The following is a 21,240-nucleotide window of genomic DNA, read 5'->3' as shown; positions in this document are numbered from 1 at the left end:
TTCCCTTCTCCAGTGCTTTGGGGGAAAGGGACTCAACAGGTCAGAAAGGAGCCCTCTGAGCTTCAGCTCTCCCAGTTCTAAACTGGAGATGATAAGACCCATTTAATCCTGTGAACCTTCCAGGGTTGCCATGAGGATAAGAAAATGGGTGATGATATTATTGCATCCATGAGAGAGAGAGAGAGGAGAGGCTGGCGGAGGCTGTTGCAGTGCAGGGAGCTGAGGATTTATCGCTGTAATTAAAGCCAGGCTGTCTCTGGCCTTCGGGAACCACCCCACCCCCCACCTCACACACCGCTGCCCCTCCCTAAACCACACTGAAGGGGTGCCTGGCGTAGTCATGCTGCACCCCAGGGGAGACAGTTAAGCTCTTGTTCATGACCTCCTTGACCACCTTGAGTGCCTAGGGAGCATGGATGGGGTGGGAGGCGATGGGCATCCGCAACAGGCTGTGGCCACGCACCACCCTGTGGCCTCGGCAGCGCCCTCTGCCGGGCGTAGGGATAATCCCTCCGAAGGGCCCCCAGCTCTTCTGTCTCCGCACCGGATGCAACCTCGGGATTGTCGGGAGGGAGCGGGTGCTCTAGGCTGAGCCGGGTTTCTCCTGCCTAATGAGCCACTCCTAAGTGCTCCCCGGCAGAAGTGAGGGCAGAGGCCTAATTGCCCAGCTCTCTGTAGCCAGAAAGATGAATCCAGCCTCTTACACTGTCAGGAGCTGGCTGGGGGTGGGGATTTTAATCCCTTTCCCTTCCTCGCCCTAATGCTGGCATCCAGCTCAACCCGCCCCAGGCTGCCCCCTCCCCCAAATCTCCTGGGTCAGAGCCAGAGTAATCCTGCCAGGGCTGCCCAGCTCTCTCTTCTGGGAGCTCCCCCACACCCTTCCCAGCTGACATTCACCCATCTCCCCATTAGGAACTCGATGAGGATGAAATGGGCTGATGATGGGAGGAGCTGGTGTGCCCCAGGTGTAGCCTGCAGGTGGACGCACTCGGCGGGGAGGTACCCCTCAGTCGCTGTCCAGCCTCTGCATAGGGCTGCGTAGTGCTAAGGACGCAGCTGGACTCTCTGGAAGCGGAGGCGGGACCACAGGAGTGGCACCCGGGGCAGAGCTCAGCCACGCGGAAGGAGCCGTGCCAGGCGGAACCAGCACACGGGAATCACAGACTAGAAAACCTAGAAACAGCCCACACACATCTGAGAGTGTGCTGTGTGGTAGACGATCGTGGAAATTATTGCAGATATGACGAACCGAACAGGGACAGCTGAAGTATCCATTTGGTGAAAGTAAAATTAGATCCCTGCCTCTTACCTCAAATCAAAAGAAATTCCAGATGGATTAAAATGTGTTTTTTTCTTTTTTTAAGCTCTTTTTTTTTTTCTTCTATTTAGGAAGAGCATATTTGTTGAGAAAATTCAAACAACTCAGGAAGATAGAAAGTAAAAGAAATTCTCATCTTCATGTTTTAGAGGAAAGGCTTTCAAACCTCTTTCCATACACGTATACACACATATGGAGCTATAGATGGATAGGTGAACTACAGATTTAAGTGTCAACAATGAGAAATTATCAGTGTAAAATATGAGCTAAATATATAATCACGAGCCACCTTCCCTAAACATGATACCAAAGGCAAAAGCCTATAAAGGAAAAGAGGGATAGATTTGACTGCATAAAAATTTAATTTTTTTATATGAAAACCAAAATTAAAGTCAACTGATAAAATAAGAAAAAATAGATAATCTATACAAAAGTTAATACTCTTACATAGAGGAAACTTTCTGAAATTTCATTTTGATTTTTAGTGATTTTTTTCAATATTTATTTATTTGGCTGCACTAATATTTATTTACTTATTTAGCTGCAGCACATGGTATCTTTAGTTGCAACATGTGACCTCTTAGCTGTGGCATCTGGGATCTAGTTCCCCAACCTTGGATCTAACCTGGGCACCCTGCAATAGGAACTCTGAGTCTTAGCCACAGTACCATCAAGGAAGTCCTGATGAAGCTTTTATAAACCTGCCAGAAGCCAGTTATCCCAAACAAAAGCCACCAGGTTCTGTGCCTTTGCACGTTCCACACCCTCCCTTACTTTGTCATTCCAAAAAGCTCATTCTTTTCAACTTTGCTATAAGCATCTCTTCCTCAGGAAGTCCTCCAGACCATCCCTGCCCCGATTACTGGCAGTGTGCTCTGTAGCAGCCCATGCTTGCCCCATTCACCACGCTGGTTTCTAGTACTCAAGTTGCCTGCTGGCTGGTCAGTCTTCTGTGCAGATTGCTCATCATGGAGTCCAGGCTTTAACTCCCAGTGTCCAGGGCTGAGTATGTGTATAGAATGACTGGAAGAGAGTGGTGGCTTGGGTGTGGAGGGAGATGGTGGAATTTAGTTTGGTGTAAGGTAGGAGTCTAATAGAAAAGGATGTCCAGATGTCCCAATATCATCTGTTGAATTCTCCAACCTTTCTGTGTACTGGTTTACTTGGCATTCATCCTGTGTCCATCCTTCCAGGCCATTCCCTGTCTTTGGGTCTCAGTTTCTCCTGTTCTTAATTGGACCCTTAGTGGATGCTGCTACTGCTAAGTTGCTTCAGTCATGTCCAACTCCGTGTGACCCCATCCCTGGGATTCTCCAGGCAAGAACACTGGAGTGGGTTGCCATTTCCTTCTCCAATGTATAAAAGTGAAAGTGAAGATGTTCAGCCGTGTCAGATTCTTAGGGACCCCATGGACTGCAGCCTACCAGGCTCCTCCGTCCATGGAATTTTCCAGGCAAGAGTACTGGAGTGGGGTGCCATTGCCTTCTCCGTTTAGTGGATGAGGCAGGATGATCTCTGAAATCTTTTCTCATGCTGAAATTCCAAGGCTCCTCCTCTGGCACTGCCTGTGACTTTCCTCCTTGGTCAGAGAAGGATAATTACAGGTCCTGCTTCTTGTTTCTTTGGGATAGTTGAGGCAGCTGGAGGCACCCAGACCTGGGTGTGAATTCTGGCTCATGTTTGCCTCTTGTGACCTTGGGCAGCCCACTTCCCCTCCCCGAGCCCTGGTTTCCTCTGACTGTTCCTGCTGCTTTGCAGAGCTGTAGAGAGGATGAGATGAGATGAGATGGAGCAGGTAGAGAGCTGCTAGGAGTGCCCCACCCCCAGCTTTATGAAGTGCTCTTGCAAGGCTCTGTCTTCCAGGGCGGCCACATGGTGCTGTGAGCCCAGATAGGGCAGCTGCTGTGTCAGATCAGGTCAGGGTCTCCATCTGTGCCAGCTCCTAGGACTGCAACCTGCAGAGCTGAGCCTGACCTCTGCGTCCCCCTGACCATGGCACCTGCCCTGGGCTGGGAAGGGGCGATCTGCTTGGCTCTCCTCAGCAGCTGGGGAAATTTGATGTAGAACAGGGGGCGGGGAAGACTTGATCACTGTCTTCACATAATTAAAGGGCTGTCAGACACGAAATGATAATTATAGGAACGATCGTGGATTTGGCGACTTACAGCTTACATCTGTAGTCACATTCAGGCCTGGCAGCCCTCCCATGAGGTAGAGGTGATGTCATCTTCAGGAATAGAGGAGGAAGCTGGGGATTGAGTGAGGTTCTGAGCGATTGGCCCACGGCCACACAGCTAGCAGTAGGAGGGCGGGGAATGAAAACCCAGCTCTTGATTATATTGCCCCGTACCCTGGTCATTTGACCCCAGTGTTCCTGCCCTTTGGCTGGACTTGTTCTGGGTGGTATCAGAGAACTGGCGGCAGGGTAGCAGCTGAGGAGCAGACTTCAGGAGGGATGGAGGCAAGAAAAGCAACTCCTGACACCCTACCATCACCAGGCACTTCTGTCCAACACTGCCATCCCCATTTTACAGAACAGGAGGTCAGTGCTTGGGGAAGATAAAGCAGTGTCTTCTCCAAGGCCACCATTTAGTAGGCAGCCTGTCTGGGACGCTCACCCAGTGTTACAGGACTCTGCCCTGCCCCTGTCCGGCCGCTGTCTCCGAAGGAAGAACTCTCAGCCCAGAGGAGGGCCACGCAGCATGCAGACAGGAACTCAAACTCCATCCCTGGAGCTGTGGGAGCCATAGCAGGGGCGCGCCTGTCCTGGGGGCCACAGACCAGTCTCTGTCCTGAGGGACACACAGGGAATAGGGGTCCTGCCAGACAGCTCTGCCTCCAAGTGCGAGTCTGAAGTCCATGGTGGTACCAAGGGCAGGGAGGCAGCTCCCACTCAGGTGCCATCCTGATGCAGATTTGAGACTCCAGGTTCTATTTGGAGGTGCCCCAGACCCTAGGGGACCCCAGGGGTGCACCCACAGCAGTGTCTGTGTGTGTTCTGGCCCAGGGCACAATCTGGGGTGGGCAGCACCCAGCAGCAGCATGGCCTGCGCTCACCCGCCCTGCACAGGCTGGGGTCTGTGGCTGCAGCGCTGTGTGACCCTGTGAGCCCAGCTGCTAATAAGCTGTTTCCGCATGCACGGTCTCCTCTGAATGCAGAAGGCTGCAGGCGGGACAGAGATAAGAGGGATGAGGAGAAGACGTGACAACCAGCAGGAAAAACTGGTGCACTGCTCCCAGGTGTGGGATGGAGGGAGGGTGGGGCCAAGAGTGGAGGAGACAGGACGGGGTCGGGGCCCCAGGGATTCTCCCCCACAGCCACCCCCATACAGGGAGGGAGCTGCCTGCCTGTCCACAGCCAGAGCTCACCCATCCCCTTCCCCGGCTGCTCTCAGCCACTTCCCTGTGCCTCTGTAGCCCGTCAGGAATCACCTGACCTTTGTCCTGCTCTCAGGCGGCTGCTAGACTTGGAAGGGAAGGGGCTGGGGTGTCACAATGAGAGTTCCTTCCCTTGGTTCCCAGGGGCCCCCAGGCTTTGCCTAAGGATAAACCCAGAGTTGGATGATGTCCTTGTCCACTGGTGGCCCTGAGGCCTCCCTGCATCCCCACCATGTCCACACCTTCTTCTGCTCCTCACACCATGTCTGAGCACCACTGTGCTCCGAGGGCTGTGGGCCAGGGTGCACAGATACCTCAGCCATCCCTGCCCGGAAGGAGTCTGCAGCCCAGTGAACTAGCTGCCCCTTATTATGCACCTACTGCGTACCGCTCGATGTACATCACTTCATTTAACATCAACCCTCCAGAGTACAGATGTTATTCCCTTTTTACAGGGGAGGAAACCAAGGCTCAGTGGTAACTTGCCCAAGTGGCAGAGGCAGGTCTGTCTCCCTCTTGAGCCTGGCTTCTTTCCAGGTCAGTTTGGTGGGTACCAAGAGTCTGTGCAGAAGCAGCGAAGAAAGGGAGGTCCTGGGACTTCCCCAGTGGTCCAGTGGTTAAGATTCTACACTGCTAACACAGGGGTCATGGGTTCGATCCCTGGTCAGGAAACTAAGATCCCACGTGCCATGCAGCGGGACCAAAAAGAAAAAGGAAAAAGAAAGGGAGGTCTTGGGGGCTGCAGGGATGGGAGGATTTCCTGAAGGAGAAGAAGGCTTGGCCTAGGGGATGGGCCCCAGCAAGAGAGGAGAAGGGAATCTCAGGGAGCTGAGCGGGGTTTGGGATCATCACACTTGTGTCCCAGAGGGCAAAGGTGGGTTTTGGGGAGAGCTGTGTGGGGCTGGTTCCCAAGGGAGCTGCAGAGGGTTGCCTCCTACCTCCACTCCCCCTCTACTTGGTCACCTTGTATATGTTGCTCAACCTCTGACTCACCACCACTTACCCACTTGGAGCCTCTGTGCAAATAAGCAAAGGGTACTCCTTCCACAGGGCTTTTGACCATTACCTGTGGAAAATTTGTCATGACAAACATGCACGTCAATGGTGTGACCATGATGTGAGTGGCGCCTCTTAGTGCTGGGGGTCTACAACTTGCTCAGCCCGTATGTGTGGCTGCCCTTCTCCGAGATTTGGGATCTTTGCTCTGAGATGGGGATAAATACCCGGGCATTGTGCAGACAGTGGGAGGGGATGGAGGGCCAGTGGCTGCACCCTCCCTGGAGCAGAGCCAGGCTGGCTTGTCAGGAGGTGGGGCTGGCTCAGGCCCCTCCCCTATAACCTGCCCAGACAAGGACCAGTCCTGTGGCTGGAGCCTCTCTGTCAGTGGAACTTCTCCCTAGGCCACTTCCTCCCCCAGCTCCTGGCCTTTCCTCCCCTTTCTTCCAGCCCCTGCCATTCAGTTTTTTCCTCTGATTGTTCTGAGTGACCTGCTGTGGACAGAGCCACTTCACCCCCATCTACAGGCTCCCTGTGGCCATGGGACCTCTGGCTTTCAGCTCCCAGTACTGTCAACCTTGGGTGGCCCCCAAGCCCAGCTCATGCCTGGTTCTGATATTCCTAGTGCTTCACTGTGCGTTTCCAGGGGTAGGGAGGGGCAGCCCCTCATTCTCGCCCCATCCTTCCTGCCCCATTGTCGGGATCCAGCCCAGTGAGAACAGTGACCCTTAGTACTCAGAACCCCTGTCTGCTGTGGGCCCTCCTGACACCCGCAGTCTTCCTGACCACCTGTCAGAATTGTCCCTGGGTCCTGCGTCGTATGTCACCAAGGACATCCCCTGCTGGCACCTGTGGCCGGTCTCTCCCTGTCTCTGTCCCTGGAACTATTCCTCTGCTCCTGCCACCTACTGACCTCCATGCTGCTGGCCTGGGAGAGGACTCATCATCAGCTGAGGCTCCCCCATCACCCGGGCCCTTCTCAGAACCTTGTCCTCTGGCCAGAGGCCTCATACCTACTGAGGGAGAGTGATCTCTGTGGACAGAGGGCCGCTCACTACTGCTGGCTTGGCATTCACAGAAAAGCAAGGGCTCCTCTTTGGAGCGGGTAGTAAGTTGGTAAACCCAGAGTGAAATCTCTCCTGGGTGGGCATACTCATGCCAGCATGGAGAAAGGGTCTTTTTTCTTCTGCCATCTCACTATCAAATCTATCTTAAGTTGCCTCTCACCCTGGGAATATGAAGACCACCCAGACTTCTAAGGTGGTTACAGTATAGCGGGAGTGGGGGGGAGTTACTGACCTACAGTGGGACAGTTCTAGAACTGCAAGGGTTGTGTCATAACCGACAGGGGTGCCACAGTTATGGAAGCTCTGAGGAGATGGAATCCCTGCTGGGATGGGGAAGGCCTTGAGGAGGAGGAAGAGGGTTGTCCGGTGGACCCGAGAGGGCTTGCTTTCTAGACAGAGACATCGAGAGGTTAAACTGGGCTTAAAACTGTAGCTCCAAGCTGGCTGTGCGGTGCAAGAAGGATCAGAGATGCCAGGAAAGCTGCAGGGGCCCCAGATAGTGGCTGGATGAGAGACGCTGAGCTTCTCCAAGCCCTCCAGCCTCTCAAGGTGGGGGGTGGTCTTGGGTCTCTCCTCCACTGACTTCCCCTCCGAGCGGTTGTTTGTGCTCATGATCTCAGAAGTTTCCCAGAGAGCAGGATGTTCCAAGCTTGTTGTGCCTCTGAGATAAGGGGACAGATGGAAGCAGGGGTACACCCGAGGACCCAGCCGGAAGTGCCTGCAGACCTCTGGGGGAAGCAGCCGAGGTGGCGTCAGCAGGACCCCCTCCACCCACCCCACACACACACTGCCCCCATCCCCACCCCCTGGGCCCCTTGAGAGAGAGGGGCTGACCCCTGGTGGGGGTGGTAGAACACCACATTCCTTCAAGTCTAGAGGCTGGGGCACTGCTCTTTAATCCTTCTCTAACTTGCTGTCTCAAGCAAGTTGCTTGACCTCTCTGGGCCAGGGTGTAGCAGAAGCAGAGGTGAGGAAGAACACCTGCCTTGCAGGTGTGTGTAGGAAGGAAGGAGGTGAGGAATGTGACCACTCGGACCCGGGATCACCCTCCCAGTGTGGAGGCTCAGGCAGATGTAGCCTTTGGTCCTGGAGACGGACGCACACGGGAAGGGCCTGAGGCTGCAGTACTAAGCGCCCAGCTCTGGGGTGGACCCTCGACCCTGCTCTGGTTCCCCATCATTTTGTGACTCCGGGTGTGGTGATATTGGTCAGCTCATTCCCCTCTCTGAGCCTCGAGTCCCCACCCGTGTGAAGAGGGGCAGGGAGCGCTGGCTAACATGCCCCAACTCTGCCCCCAACTGGTAGTCTGAACTTGGGCCTCAGTTTCCATACCTGTCAATGGGCAAGTTCCTACTAGAACCGGGGGAACTTCCCCTCCTCCGTGCCTTCCACTGTTTGACAAAGGCAGGCTGTGGGGGAGCAAGGGCAGGGGGTGAAGAAGAAATAGGTGCCCTTGTGCACCCAGCCTGGCGGTTGGGCTACCAAGGGGGAGGGTGGCCTGAGGGCCAGCCTCGCCCCCACTGACCCCTGTCCTCACTCTGCCCCTCCAGTGGGAGCGCCTCTGGTTCCTGCTGCTGACCTTCACCTTCGGCCTCACGCTCACCTGGCTCTACTTCTGGTGGGAAGTCCACAATGACTACGATGAATTCAACTGGTGAGTGGGGACCAGGGGGCGGGGCCTGGGGACTGGGCATCTGGTGGCTGAGACTGGGGTCGGGAGTGAGGGATGGGTTGGAACCTCTCTCCCGGGCTGGTCCTCAGGGCCCGGCCACCACTGGCCACCAGCTCTCTGTGTAGCCTTTGAGGGAGTAATCCTCTAGAGAGAACAGCGGCTTAGGGGAGCTGAGACCAGCTGGAGAGAACAGGGAGCGCCTTCCTGCTGCTGCTATCATGGAAATAGGAATGTAGACAGGGCAGGGGCTCGGCTGGGAGCTGGGACCTCTGGACCCCTTGTGGACAAGGACTCCAAAGCCCAAAGAAACCAAGACCTCAGCAGAGGAGGTGGTCCCCGACCCCAGGCCTCCTGCCTCCTTGAGCAGGGCCGTGGGCTAGGCTGGCAGATGGTGTGGTTCTGGGAAAGCTCAGGGTCCCTTGTGGGCAGCAGCCTCAGGTCCAAGGACATGTCTGGGGCTGGGTGCACAAGGGCACCTATTTCTTCTTCACCCCCTGCCCTCGCTCCCCCATGGCCTGCCTTTGTCAAACAGTGGAAGGCATGGAACAGGAGAAGTTCCCCCAGCTCTAATAGGAACTTGCCCATTGACAGGCGTGGAAACTGAGGCCCAAGTCCAGACAACCAGTTGGGGGCAGAGTTGGGGCTTGGCAGCCAGTGGTCCCTGCCCTCCGGTGCTGTCTTTTCCTCTTGGTTAGAAGTTCAGCTCAGTGTGACCATGGGCACAGGAGCGTGAGTCCTCTCTCAGGCTTGGTGTCCTCTTCTGTAAAATGGGATAGCAGAGCGCTAGCCGATAGCAGGTCTTTCTGAGGACAAAACGAGATGATGGATGTGCGAGGGCTCCAGGCTCCCCTAAACCCGAGGACGCTTCCTGGGAGGCTGAATCTCCAGCTGCAAGGTGGTCATGATGTTAGAATTTACGGTTTCTGGACTCTGGGCTTCTGATGGGCTGTGGTTGGAGGATTTTGTAGTGATCCTAAGACTCAGTTCATGGAGTCTGGCATTGGCTCCCCTCTGCGTGGCACCAGGCTGTGCTGCTGTGATTAATGATCTCAATAAAGGACAGGCTGCTGCCCCGCCACAGCCCGGCGAGATGAGCCGGAGCCCCAGCCAAGTCCCAGAGGTGGCCTCTGGCCTTTATTAAATGCCATAAATAAATTATTCATCCTTGCAGGTATCCAAAGCACAGGCACTGCTGTGGGCAAGTGGGAGCATTCCCTGCTGGCCCTTCCCTGAGCTCCTTGGATGGCTCTGCTGAGCTGCGGTCTGCTGCCCCAGTGGAGGGCCACGCTGTCACGTACAGAAGGAGCAGCTGAGGCCCAGGGAGGGACAGGACTGCCCTGCGGCCATACAACCAGCTAGTGCCACGTGCACATATTAGGACAGTCCCAGAGACTGGGGCTCAGAGAGGTTAAGTAGCCTTTCTGTAGTCACACAGCAGGATGCAGTCAGATCTGGGACAGGGACTTAAACTGCCTGACTGTACCATGTGGTCCACCGGGCCACCCCGCTCTGCCCAGACTGAGCTCCCCATCGCTGGGCAGCTCAAGCAGAGGACAGATGCTGCCGTGTTGGGGAGGCCGCAGAGGGAGGGCCTGCCTGTGCTCGGGGAGGGTCTGGGGACCTGCAGCTCCCTCAGCCAGTCTCCTCGGTTTCCTGGAGTAGTGCTGGGACTCAGAAGCCCCAAGAGGGTAGCAGGCCTGAAGCTGCCTGGTGCTGGCTCATTTTCTCTGATGACCCTGTGCACGTTGCTTGCTGCCTTCTCTGAGCCTCAGTTTCCCCACGTATACAGGGAGGGTGTGGGTGGTTCAGTCTTTCTGGAGAACAACTTATCAGGCTCTAACAGGAGCCCTAAAAACAGCTCATTCCCTTTGGTCCTGTGATTCCATCTGTAGGAGTCTCTCCTGACGAAATAATTAGTAATGCAGAAACGTATGTGCCAAAGAGTTTTTTTTGTTAATTTATAATAGTGAATAATTGGAAACTATTAATTGTCATTAGTAGGAAGTTGGCTTCATACAGTACATTAGTTCAACAGAAGACCGCGTGACTATGAGAAAAATCACATTTCCTCAGGCTTTTACTGACATCAGTAGATGCTTATGTTAATAAGCAGAGAGTTGAGTACTTACCTTGTTCCTCACATAAAGTTCATCCTCAGGAAACCCTAGGAAGGGCACTTTGTTATTCTGTCCTGTAGATGAGGAACAGTGCGGGGAAGTCAGGTATTACATGTTATCGATCCTAAGACTTCATCTTTTCAAAAATCATTGAAATGACATTGAAATTGAGATGAATGTCACAATCAGTGGCATCTTAGAGTCAGGGAAGCCTGTCACTTCCCCGGCGTCCTGCAAGCCGGGGGATTTGAATCTGCTAGTTCCTCCCTCCAAAGCCTGAACTCTGACCCTGTGCTGTATGCAGCGGGGTCCCGGCTTTGCTGTTTACACAAATATATAAGCAGAGGCGGGGCACCCACTGGAAGAAGGCAGCAGGGTTTTGGTGATGGTTACTTCTGGGCAGTAGAATTAAGGGAAATTGTTTTCTTGTTTATGCTTCTTGCCACGCCCAGGTGTCCCCAAGAGCCCTCCACAGGCTGACTGATGACCAGGGAAGCAGTGACCTCCTCACTGAAGGGCCAAAGTCTAGTACCTGAGCAAGCCGTGTGAGAGCTGAGAGCTGGCAGGCCCCAGGGAGCATCCAGGCTCCCTGGTGGAGGTCTGACCCCTGCCCCTTCTCCTCCTGGCAGGTACCTCTACAACCGCATGGGCTACTGGAGTGACTGGTCCGTGCCCATCCTCATGACCACAGCAGCTGCCTTCACTTACATTGCTGGCCTCCAGGTACATGGGGCTGATGGAGGGCCCCACCCTGGTCTGAGGAGGATGGCTGGCTTTTCTCTGGGCCTCTGGGGCTTGGTTCCTTCAAGGTGGGAGGTTCTCTTTCTTTGCCCCATTCTGGCATGTTTTTCCCCGACCCCGTGAGGACATCCCATTGTTAGGCCCCACTGCAGACTTCCTCTTCCAAGAACTTCTGTTTTGGTACCTGCTTCCAACATGTTGCTCCCTCAGGCTCAACTCAGTCCCCAGGCTGGCCTGGGAGCTCCTGGGTGTGTGTTACCTGCTTAGTCATGTCCAACTCTTTGTGACCCCATGAACTGTAGCCCGCCACTCTCCTTTGTTCATGGAATTTTTCCAGGCAAGAATATGGGAGTGGATTGCCATTCCTTTCTTCAGGACATCTTTCCGACCCAGGGGTCAAACCCAGGTCTCCTGAATTGCAAGCAGATTCTTTACCCTAGTGAGTGAGCATCAGAGCAACTCTCCAGGCTTCCTGGGGGACAGGCTCAAGTCTGCTTCAGAATCCTGGGCCCTGAAACTCCCAAAACATGAATTAGGCAGCCCAAGTGCAGCAGGCCCCAATGAGTTCTTGAGGGAAAAACCCTAGAGGAGAAGGAACCTGGAGGAACCTGAAATAATCTGGGAGGAGGCCAGGCTTGGGTGGGGCTGAGCAGGGCTGGGCATGAGAATGGTTTGCTGGTTAGCTGACTGCTTGAGCCAGGCCCAGAGAGCCATGGGGAGCAGGGTGTCTGGGGAACTGGCAGAAACCTGGGTCACACCTGATGCCTGACTCTTGCCGTGTGCCCTCCCTCAGGTCCTGGCACTATGTCACATCGCCGTGGGGCAACAGATGAACCTGCACTGGCTGCACAAGGTAAGGAGTGCCTCCACAGGGCCTCAGGGAGGAGGGGAGAGGCTGGAGGCCACAGCAGCAGAGGAAGAGCCCGGACACGTCTTCCCTCCCCTGGATCATGGTTATCATTGTTCAGGGAGCTAACAGTGGATTGTATTTACTCATTTGCCCCTCAGCAGCCCTACAGCATAAGTGCTGTTATCATCCCATTTTGCAGCTGGGAAAACTGAGGTACAAAGAGGTTAAGTAACTTGCCAAGGTTTCCAACTTAATAAGTAGAGGGTCCAGGCTCCTAGATCTACAGCCGTGCGGTTAACGAGCGTAGGTCACAGCTCCAGCTCTTTGGCTGGCTCTGACTTAAGTCTCATCCTCTCTTTCTCTTCCATGAGCTCATCTTAAAACTCTGATTCAGTGATATGACTCCCAGTTTAAAGCCCTTCCCACAGCTTCCATTGCTCCCAGGATGATCCAAGCTCTCCCTCCAGACATTAAGGCCCTGAGCAGGTTGGCCCCTTGCTGATCTCTCCCAACTGCTGTCATGGGACCGTCACCCTCGGCTTCTGCCACATGAGACATCTCAGGCCCTCCCAGCATGGCTGCCTCTTCTCTGCTTTATGTTTTCGCTCCTGCCTCCCTTTTTCTCTCTTTTGGACCCTTCCTTGGTTTTCCTTCCACCTACACAAAGCTTCTCAGGCTCCCCCAGTCCCCTAAGTCTCCCCGGCCACAGTCCTGACCTCTCATTGTCCATTTCCATCTGGCTCCCTGACCCCGACCCTCCCTATTCTAGGAGCTCCGTGCAGAGACCAGAACTGACTTTCCATCTCCGTGTCCCCAGTGCCCACGCAGGGCTGGACCCAAAGCAAAGAGGCATCATACATTCCAGAGCCTTGACTCTCTGGCTTACTGTTCATGGCACACATCGTGTGGAGTGCACGTGGCTGATGCCTCCTGCTCTTTCTGAGACCCCAGTGGGCTCAGGAGTGGCACAGAGCTGACCCAGAGAGAGGCCCTCCCTCCCAGGAGCACACCAGGGCCCCAGAGAGAGGGCCAGGTCACCTCTCTTTCCCCAGAGCCTGACTCCATGGGCTGGCCATTCAAGAAGAGGCAGAAATGTCCAGGAATAATCATGAGCCCGTGAGATGGGTCCAGAGTGATTCTGAGGGGAGGGGCTCACTTCCAACTAAAAGGATAAAGAATGGGAACTGGAAGAAGGATGTGCTGAGCTCCACTTGGGCTGCATGGAGTGGGAGGTGCCTGTGGGCATCCAGGCATGCCTCCAAGGTCTGGAGCTGGGGAGTCAGACCCAGGTGACTAAAGTCCTGGAGGGATAAAGAGCAGTGAGCCGCCTCTGGTCCCCTCCCACCTTCCTCTTGCTCATCACTCTTTCCTAAGATCTCCTCTGCGCTTCTGAAGTCTTCTCTGTGAGGGACTTTCTTTTCCCAGCTGCAAAGCTGACACTTGAAAGGATGACACCTGTGGGCATCCCAGGAGGGGCTGGTGCACACCGCAGCCCCCTCCTCTGGGGCATGCCTGGCTCTCAGCAGGCCAGGGCACACCTGCTTGATCCCAGCGGAGAGGCATCTGGAGGCTCAAGCCAGCCAGGGCAGCAGAGCAGCGCAGGGAGTCTTCTCCTGGGGGCAGGGTCTCAGATCCCTTCATCTGCACTGGTGCCAGCTCCCAGGGTGCCAGTCCTGCCTTCCTCTCCCCTCTGATCCCTCCCAAGAGATCTCAGCATGAGGAAGGTCCTTCCAGCTGATGCTTAGCTGGATCCACTGCACCAGGAGGGAAGGAGCTCCCTGGGGCTCAGTAGTCAAGTAGGAGCTGCAAATTCTACCCCTCTGTTTGTAAGACTCTATAGTTTTATTCTAAGATTTTAAGGAATTTTTATTTGGGAGAGGAGTTGTTTTACCTAACTTTTGACCATTAATACATTGACACAGTTCAGCATTACAAAGGTACAAAGAAGTACAAAATGTAAATCTCCCCATTATCTTTCCAGAGATATTTAAGCACATGCAGATGTGTGTATGTACACACACATACATACACATTCCTTTTTCTTTAAACACAAGTGGTAGCCTATTATACCCTCATTTTGCATCTTAACTTTATTTTTTTTGGTAGTATTTGTTTTTTAATTGCAGTATAGTTTATGTATGGGCTTCCCTGGTGATTCAGCAGTAAAACAATCCACCTGCAATGCAGGAGATGCAGGTTTGATCCCCGGGTCAGGAAGATCCCCTGGAGATGGAAATGGCAACCCCCTCAACTATTCTTGCCTGAGAAATCTCATGGACAGAGGAGCCTGGCGGGCTACAAAGAATCGGACACAACTGAGTGCGCACAAGCAAGAATACATGGCTGTGCTTGTAAAGTCACCCTTGCCCACAAAGTGTTCAGGGGTTTCCTGACTTGGCCATTCCCAGTGGGTGGAAATGGTACCTCAGTGTGGTTTTGTTTAGTTGATTTGCAATGTTGTGTTAGTTTCAGATGTACAGCCAAGTGATTCAGTTTAGACATATGTCTACTCTTTTGGTTTGTTTCCCACATAGGTCATTATAGAATATTGAGTATAGTTTCCTGTGCTATACAGTAGGTTCTTATTCGTTACCTATTTTATATATAGTATATATATATATATATCTCGCAATCTCCCAATTTATTCCTCCCACCCCTTTCCCCCTTGGTAACCATAAGTTTACTGTGGTAAAGTAACCATAAGTCACTTACTGTGACTCTGTTTCCATTTTGTAAATAAGCTCATTTGCACCATTTTTTTTTTAGATCCCACATATAAGTGATATCATATGAAATGTGTCTTTGTCTGACTTACTCCACTCAGTTTGATGATCTCTAGGTCCATCTGTGTTGCTGCAAATGGCATTATTTCATTCCTTTTGATGCTGCCGTTGTTGTTTAGGTGCTAAGTTGTGTCCGACTCTTTGCAACCCCATGGACTATAGCCCTCTAGGCTCCTCTGTCCATGGGGTTTCCCAGGCATGAATAATGGAGTAGGTTTCCATTTCCTTCTCCAGGGGATCTTCCCGACCCAGGGATTGAGCTCACAACTCTGCATCTCCTACATTAACGGGCATATTCCTTACCCCTGCACCCCCAGGGAAAAACATGCCCACTTTTAAAAAATTGTGTTACTAACAAGAGTAGGACATGTCTGAGCGACTAACACAACATTTAGTAAGCATTGATTATTTTGCTGCCAGCCATGGTGCTAAGCATTTCACTTGCATGTTCTCATTTATCTTTCCAAACCCCTTTCAGGTAGGTGCTCACGCTACCCATCTCTACAGCTCAGGAAACACACTCTGAGAGGGTAACCACCCCCATTAGGCACAGTCACCAAGGAATGTGACATGAGTGGGTCCCTGAACCCTGGGCCGATCATCTGCGACTTAAACCACACAGAACCCAGATTCTAATCACCTTCCCAAGAGGCCAATGTGTTGGCAAGGCTGGTTTCCAACTCCTCCTGGGTCCCAGCACCCAGGCAGGGCTCAGTGAATGAATGGACATACCTCCTGTATCCTCCATCCCTCCGGCTGTCATCACAAACCGCAGTGCCTCCAGCACGGAAAACCAAAGACCACTTTCTCTGAGGCTTCCCCTGGGCTTTCCCCACTTTCTGGGTGGGATGTATCCTTTGCAGTCAGACTTGAGGAATGGCAGTCTAGTTGTCAGGAGTCAGCACTGCTCCCGTGGCTTCAGGACACAGTATGTGTGGCGAAATCCCACAGGCGCTGACCACTGCAATAATGCTGCAGAGCATAATGGTTGCCACTACGGCAACTGCCAAGTTCAGAGAGGATAAAATTTTTCATTGCATTATGATCCTGGGAAATCAGTTTTATCACAAGTATTTCCACTAGCAGTTAACTACTATAATAAAACACGCTCAGGGAGTGACCCTCCAGAGATGCTTGCTGTGCCCTGGAGCTGGGGGCAGGGACCCTGCATGTTGGGGGGGGGGGGTCGAGAGGATGCTCCCTGGGGCTCCCTCCACTGCACTGTGAGGGCAGATCCCCAGAAAGAGCCTGACCTCCAAGACAGGCAAAATGGGGGTTGCTTCTGACTCTGCCCGCTCAAAGCTACATGTCCAAGCAAACCGTTATGCTCTCTGAGCCCCGTTTTCCTATGTGTGAAATGAAGACAATAACATCTTGACTGGGCTTTCACAAGGATAAACATGAGGAAAAAGTGAAGGGGCCTCCCACAGACCCAGGGCACACTTGGGCCCTCCATGCACCTTCATATCTCTTATTCCTATGTCTTCTGGGCCGGCCTGTCACAGTCCATAAGGGTTCCTACCCATTTCAGCCTTATTACTGCTTCTTATTAGAACATTTGTTTCCAGGCTGATGGGCCAGAACGACAAACCTCCAAAGGAAACCTTAATCCCAGACAAGAATGAATCTTCCCTGCCTGGCAGGGAACGAAGATGGATCAGCTGCCGTCTCTGCTCTCACGAGCCAGAAACTCAATTTAGAGCCTGTTTGGTTGTTGGAGGGCTCTGGGAATGATGCTGCGGCCGCTGGAAAAGGCACTGAAGGGAGAGACAGAGGGCGAGAGCCCTGCTGGCACAGAGAACCGCTGGGAGCAGGCAGTAGGGAATCAGGGGGGCCGGAGGTGGTCCTGGCTGGCGCCTCGTGGAGCTGGGGGCTGTGGAAGGCTTCGGGGTGAAGGCATGACCTGAGTTTTACGAGACCAGCCTGGCTGTGCAGAGATGTAGACCCAGGGCCCAAGGCGGGGACCCTGGGGGCTAAATAACGAGATGCTAGGCATCGCTTAGTGTGGGGAAGCATCTTGTGTTACCAGGATACATGTCAGATCCTGTCTGTCCCCACAGCTTTCTGTCCCACAAAGGTTCCATCAGAGCTCTGCTCCTTACTTTCTCTGGGAGGGCAGCTCCCATAACTCATTAGAGGCTGGAAGCCGGGAGGCTGGGACTGAGAGCGCGCCTTGATGACAGGGCACATGCGGCCGCCGCCTGCCTCCCCTCTGCTTGCTCCCGCCTGAAGGCTGTGGGGAAGGTGGACTGGGTGTCAGGCTCCCGCAGAGGACCTGGCTCCTCAGCCCTCTGCCCTGTGACCTGGGCAAGTCACCCTTCGCCCCAGGTCCAGGGGAGCCTTGATTTCTTCACATGTCACGCAGGATGAAAGGTGGCTGGGAGGGTGGGCAAGGCCTGGAATGGGACCTGCTGGGCACCAGGAGGCCCCCGTTTGCTGAGTGTCTTCCGTCCCCACACCCTGAGCCCTGGGGCCATGTCTGCAGCCCAGGCCACCCGTCTTCTCTCCACCCTCCTGTTTCTCTCGTGGTCCCTTCTTTGCCGGGCCCACCCGCCTGCCTCCTCCTGCCTCTGTCTCTCTCACTGTCATCTACCTGCCTCTGCCCTGCTAGGTCAGCCTCTCTTGCACGCCCCACTCTCCCCATCCGTGTCTCGGCCCCTCCCTCTGTCTCTGCACCTGTTCTCTCCCTCCCCCACACACGGGGGACCCTTGGGCTGTCCAGGCTCTGGCGCCCCCTGACCGTCTGGTGGCTCTCCCCCTACAGATCGGGCTGGTGGCCATCCTGGTGGCCACCGTGGTGGCCATGTCGGCTGTGGCCCAGCTGTGGGAGGACGAGTGGGAGGTGCTCCTCATCTCCCTGCAGGTGAGTGGGGGTGGGGGCCTACCGGCTGGTTCCCCAGGACCCTCAGAACAAGACAGCGCCTTTAGGTCACTCCCATTCCTCCAGACTGAAGTCCAGAAGGCGGGGTAAGGGTCCACATCACAGAACAACTCAGAGACAGGGAGGATTCTAGCACCCAGGGTCCCTGGACTCCCAGTGTCCTCTGCTGAAAAATGGAGACAGCTGTCTGCCCCACAGATAGAGATAGGCTGGGAGGATGCTGGTGGTCAGCATCCTCGGCTCGGCTGGGAGCTGACAGTCTCTCTTGCCCCTTCCTGTTCCGAAGGGCACAGCGCCGTTCCTGCATGTGGGGGCCCTGGTGGCTGTCACAGCGCTCTCCTGGATCGTGGCAGGACAGTTTGCCCGTGCAGAGCGGTCCTGTAAGTATGACTGGGCAGGACCTGTCCCCCACCCATGTGCTCCAAGTACCAAGGCCAGCTTGTCCTGCCCCCGCCTGGACTGTACCTGGGCAGCCTGGGGATACGGTGGGGCCCTTGCTTTTAGCATGGCGAGTCCTGGTTCGGAGTGGACTGCAGGTTGCACAGAGGTGACAGCCTCAGCCTTGCATGTTTCCTCTTCTGTGTCTCTACATCTGTGTGTGAGTTAGAGGCCAGGTTCACTTTTGCAGCAAGAATGAGGGGTCCTCTTGGTGCAGGGGCCCCCTCAGAGTGTCAGGGTCCAGACCGGTGTAGGGAGGAGGGCTCTGGCATGCCCTGCCCTGCTGCATGGGGCTCACGGTTGCGCCCATGTCTACAGCCTCCCAGATTGCCATTCTCGGAACCTTCTTCACCGTGGTGTTTGCCCTCTACCTGGCCCCTCTCACCATCTCCTCTCCCTGCATCATGGAGAAAAAGGACCTGGGCCCCAAACCTGCCCTCATCGGCCACCGCGGGGCCCCCATGGTGAGTGCCACTTGTGGGCCCTGAAGGAGACAGGCAAAAACCTATCCTCCTGGTAGGGAGGAGCTGGCAAGGAAATGGGTATAATAATAATAGCAAGGATTTTTAGCCCTTCTTGGCGATGATGTGTGTGTGGTGGGGGCGGGGGGTGGTATATGGAAAGGATTGGTGTAAAGACTAGAGAGTTTGGGTGGGATCAAGTCCTGAAGAGCCTGAAGGCATCCTGCTTAAAAGATTTCATTTTTATCCTGAGGGCCCTGGAAAGACACTGTGAGGCTGTGGGTTAGGAAGGCCCAAGAGAGAAAGAGAGAGATGCTGGGTGTGGGGAGGGAAGCAGGCTCCCAGGGCCGGGATGAAGCAACAGCTCTCTCTCCTGTGGGCAGGAGAGCTGGGTGCAGCCCCAGGCCCACTGCTAAAGGAAAACATTTGCACCAGGGTGAAACAGGAGGAAGGCATCAAAGTCAGCACCTGCTCCTTCTCTGCCACCCCTGTGATCCCACAGTAGGCCCTCCCCTTCAAAGGAGTGAGTATGCTCCGGAGCCAGGCTTCCAGGCACCTTGGCAGCTGTGGGAGTCAGGACCAAGTCCATCTTCACTGTATCTGTTTTCCTCATCTAGTACCCCAGGATGATGGGAGTGCCTGCACCATAGGGCCACGAAAAGCAGGAGTCAGTTAGCATGTGTGATGTGCCTAGACAGGAGTCTGGCTTACAGAAATTAAGAGTTATACTTCCCTGTTTCCTTGGGCAAGCCCTCCTGCTTCCTTAGGTTGGGTTTCCTGACCTATGGAAGCCTTGAAGCGTTGTTCTTAACAGAGGCAGTACCTTTCTTCACCACCAGAGGGCGTTTGAGGGCTCTTGAGAGCTTTTCTTGGTTGTGAGGGTCTTTAGGAGGTCCACCGTTTCACTGAATTTCAGGGTAGTTAAGGGAGTCTCACAAAGGAAGCATTGAAAGGAGGTGTCGAGTCTGGCAGGGCTGCAAATCACCCTGAAGGTCCTAAGCGCCCTGCATATGGGGGTATTACTGTGCCCATCTCCTAGATAAGGCTGAGACCTGTGCCCCTGAGTTGGAGCCTGGTGTCCTCCCGTCACACCCTGTGCTGCTTGCTCCCAGCACCTGGAGGCAACCAGCTGGGAAGGCCATCGTTTCCCATCAGAGGGATCTGGATTTGGGGTCCAGTTTTGCCGCATGCCGTCCATGTGTCTCAGGGGGTTGCTGATCCCTTCCAAGCCTCCCTGCTGCTGGCTTTTGTGAAGATAAATTAGAAGCGCAACCTTCCAGGAAGCAGGGCCCCAGCTTATAGCTGCTCTTCGTTCCATGGCCCTTATTACCCATCCCACCTGCTCTGGAGAGTGTGCTGAGGCAGGAAGGAGGGGGCAAAGGGAAGGAGCGAGATGGCCCCGTGTGGGTTGTTTTTTTAGCAGAAGTGGAATGAATAGTATAATGAATCCAATACCACCTTCACCACTTACCAATATTTTGCCATTCTTGTTTCATCCATTTCTCTGATTTTTCTTTCCCCTGTCCCCTCCCCCCACTTTAATATTTGAAAGCAAATCCCAGACACTGTATCATTTTACCCATACTTACTTCAGGGTGTATCTCTAATGCATAAAGACTTTAAAAATGGAACCACCACCACAATGCCATTATTACACCTAACCAAATTCATGATCATTCCTTAATACTATCTAATACTGAATCACTGCTCAGTTTTCCTTTATTGTCTCTAAAATGTTTTTTTGTAGTTGAAATTGAAGTGAAAGTTGCTCAGTTGTGTCCAACTCTTTGTGACCCCATGGACTATACAGTCCATGGAATTCTCCAGGTCAGAATACTGGAGTGGGTAGCCTTCCCTTCTCCAGGGGATCTTCCCAACCCAGGAATCAAACCGGGATTTTCTGCATTGCAGGCGGATTCTTTACCAACTGAGCTAAGTATCTTTTGTGCTAAGTTGCTTCAGCCATGTGACTCTATGGACTATAGCCCATCAGGCTCCTCTGTCCATGGGATTATCCCAGCAAGAATACTGGAGAGGGTTGCCGTGTCCTTGTCCATAAATATCTTTTAGTCTATAATAATCTTCTTCCCTTTTTTCCCATATGTTTATTTGTTGAAGAAACTGAGTCATTTGTCCTGTAGAATTTCCCCATTGTGCATCTGGCTGATTGCATCCTAGTAGCGCTCCTTAAGGGGCTGGTGTAGGTGTCTTGACACAACTCTTTCTTGTGTCACTGTAAATGCATGAGTATCAGTATCTATACCTGTATACATCAGCCTGGGGGAGGTTCACACATCTATGTGTGGTAAGCCCAAGTGCTCATACCTGTCTTGGAGATGGTATCTGGGTGTCATTCCTGTCGGGGGGGACCTCTGTGTGTGTGTGTGCATACTGTAATATTTGGTCAGACTGACTCCAGAGTTGAGCTTCGGAAGCACAGTGGTCCACCACGAGTCTGTGATGACCACCCCACACTCGCACATTTCTGACAATACACCCCATCTGCATTTCGGCCTGAGGCAGTGGGAACCCTCTTTC

General features: G+C 53.7%; 1 protein-coding gene across 5 annotated transcripts in view; it reads left to right on the top strand.

Moving 5' to 3' along the window:
- Positions 1 to 21,240, top strand: part of GDPD5 (glycerophosphodiester phosphodiesterase domain containing 5) — an 86,475-nt gene that overhangs the window by 51,536 nt on the left and 13,699 nt on the right. For all 5 annotated transcript variants that reach the window (XM_043481725.1, XM_043481727.1, XM_043481724.1 and 2 more), the window contains 6 exons: positions 8,310 to 8,413; positions 11,178 to 11,271; positions 12,083 to 12,142; positions 17,687 to 17,785; positions 18,090 to 18,183; positions 18,560 to 18,705. In XM_043481725.1, coding sequence (XP_043337660.1) covers positions 8,310 to 8,413; positions 11,178 to 11,271; positions 12,083 to 12,142; positions 17,687 to 17,785; positions 18,090 to 18,183; positions 18,560 to 18,705 — 597 coding nt within the window. The remainder of the gene's footprint in view (positions 1 to 8,309; positions 8,414 to 11,177; positions 11,272 to 12,082; positions 12,143 to 17,686; positions 17,786 to 18,089; positions 18,184 to 18,559; positions 18,706 to 21,240) is intronic.

This window comes from Cervus canadensis, chromosome 11 (assembly GCF_019320065.1).
Source record: "Cervus canadensis isolate Bull #8, Minnesota chromosome 11, ASM1932006v1, whole genome shotgun sequence".
In the NCBI taxonomy this organism is placed as follows: Eukaryota; Metazoa; Chordata; class Mammalia; order Artiodactyla; family Cervidae; genus Cervus; species Cervus canadensis.
Note: the sequence above shows the minus strand (reverse complement) of the source record. Positions and strands in the feature narration are given on the sequence as shown.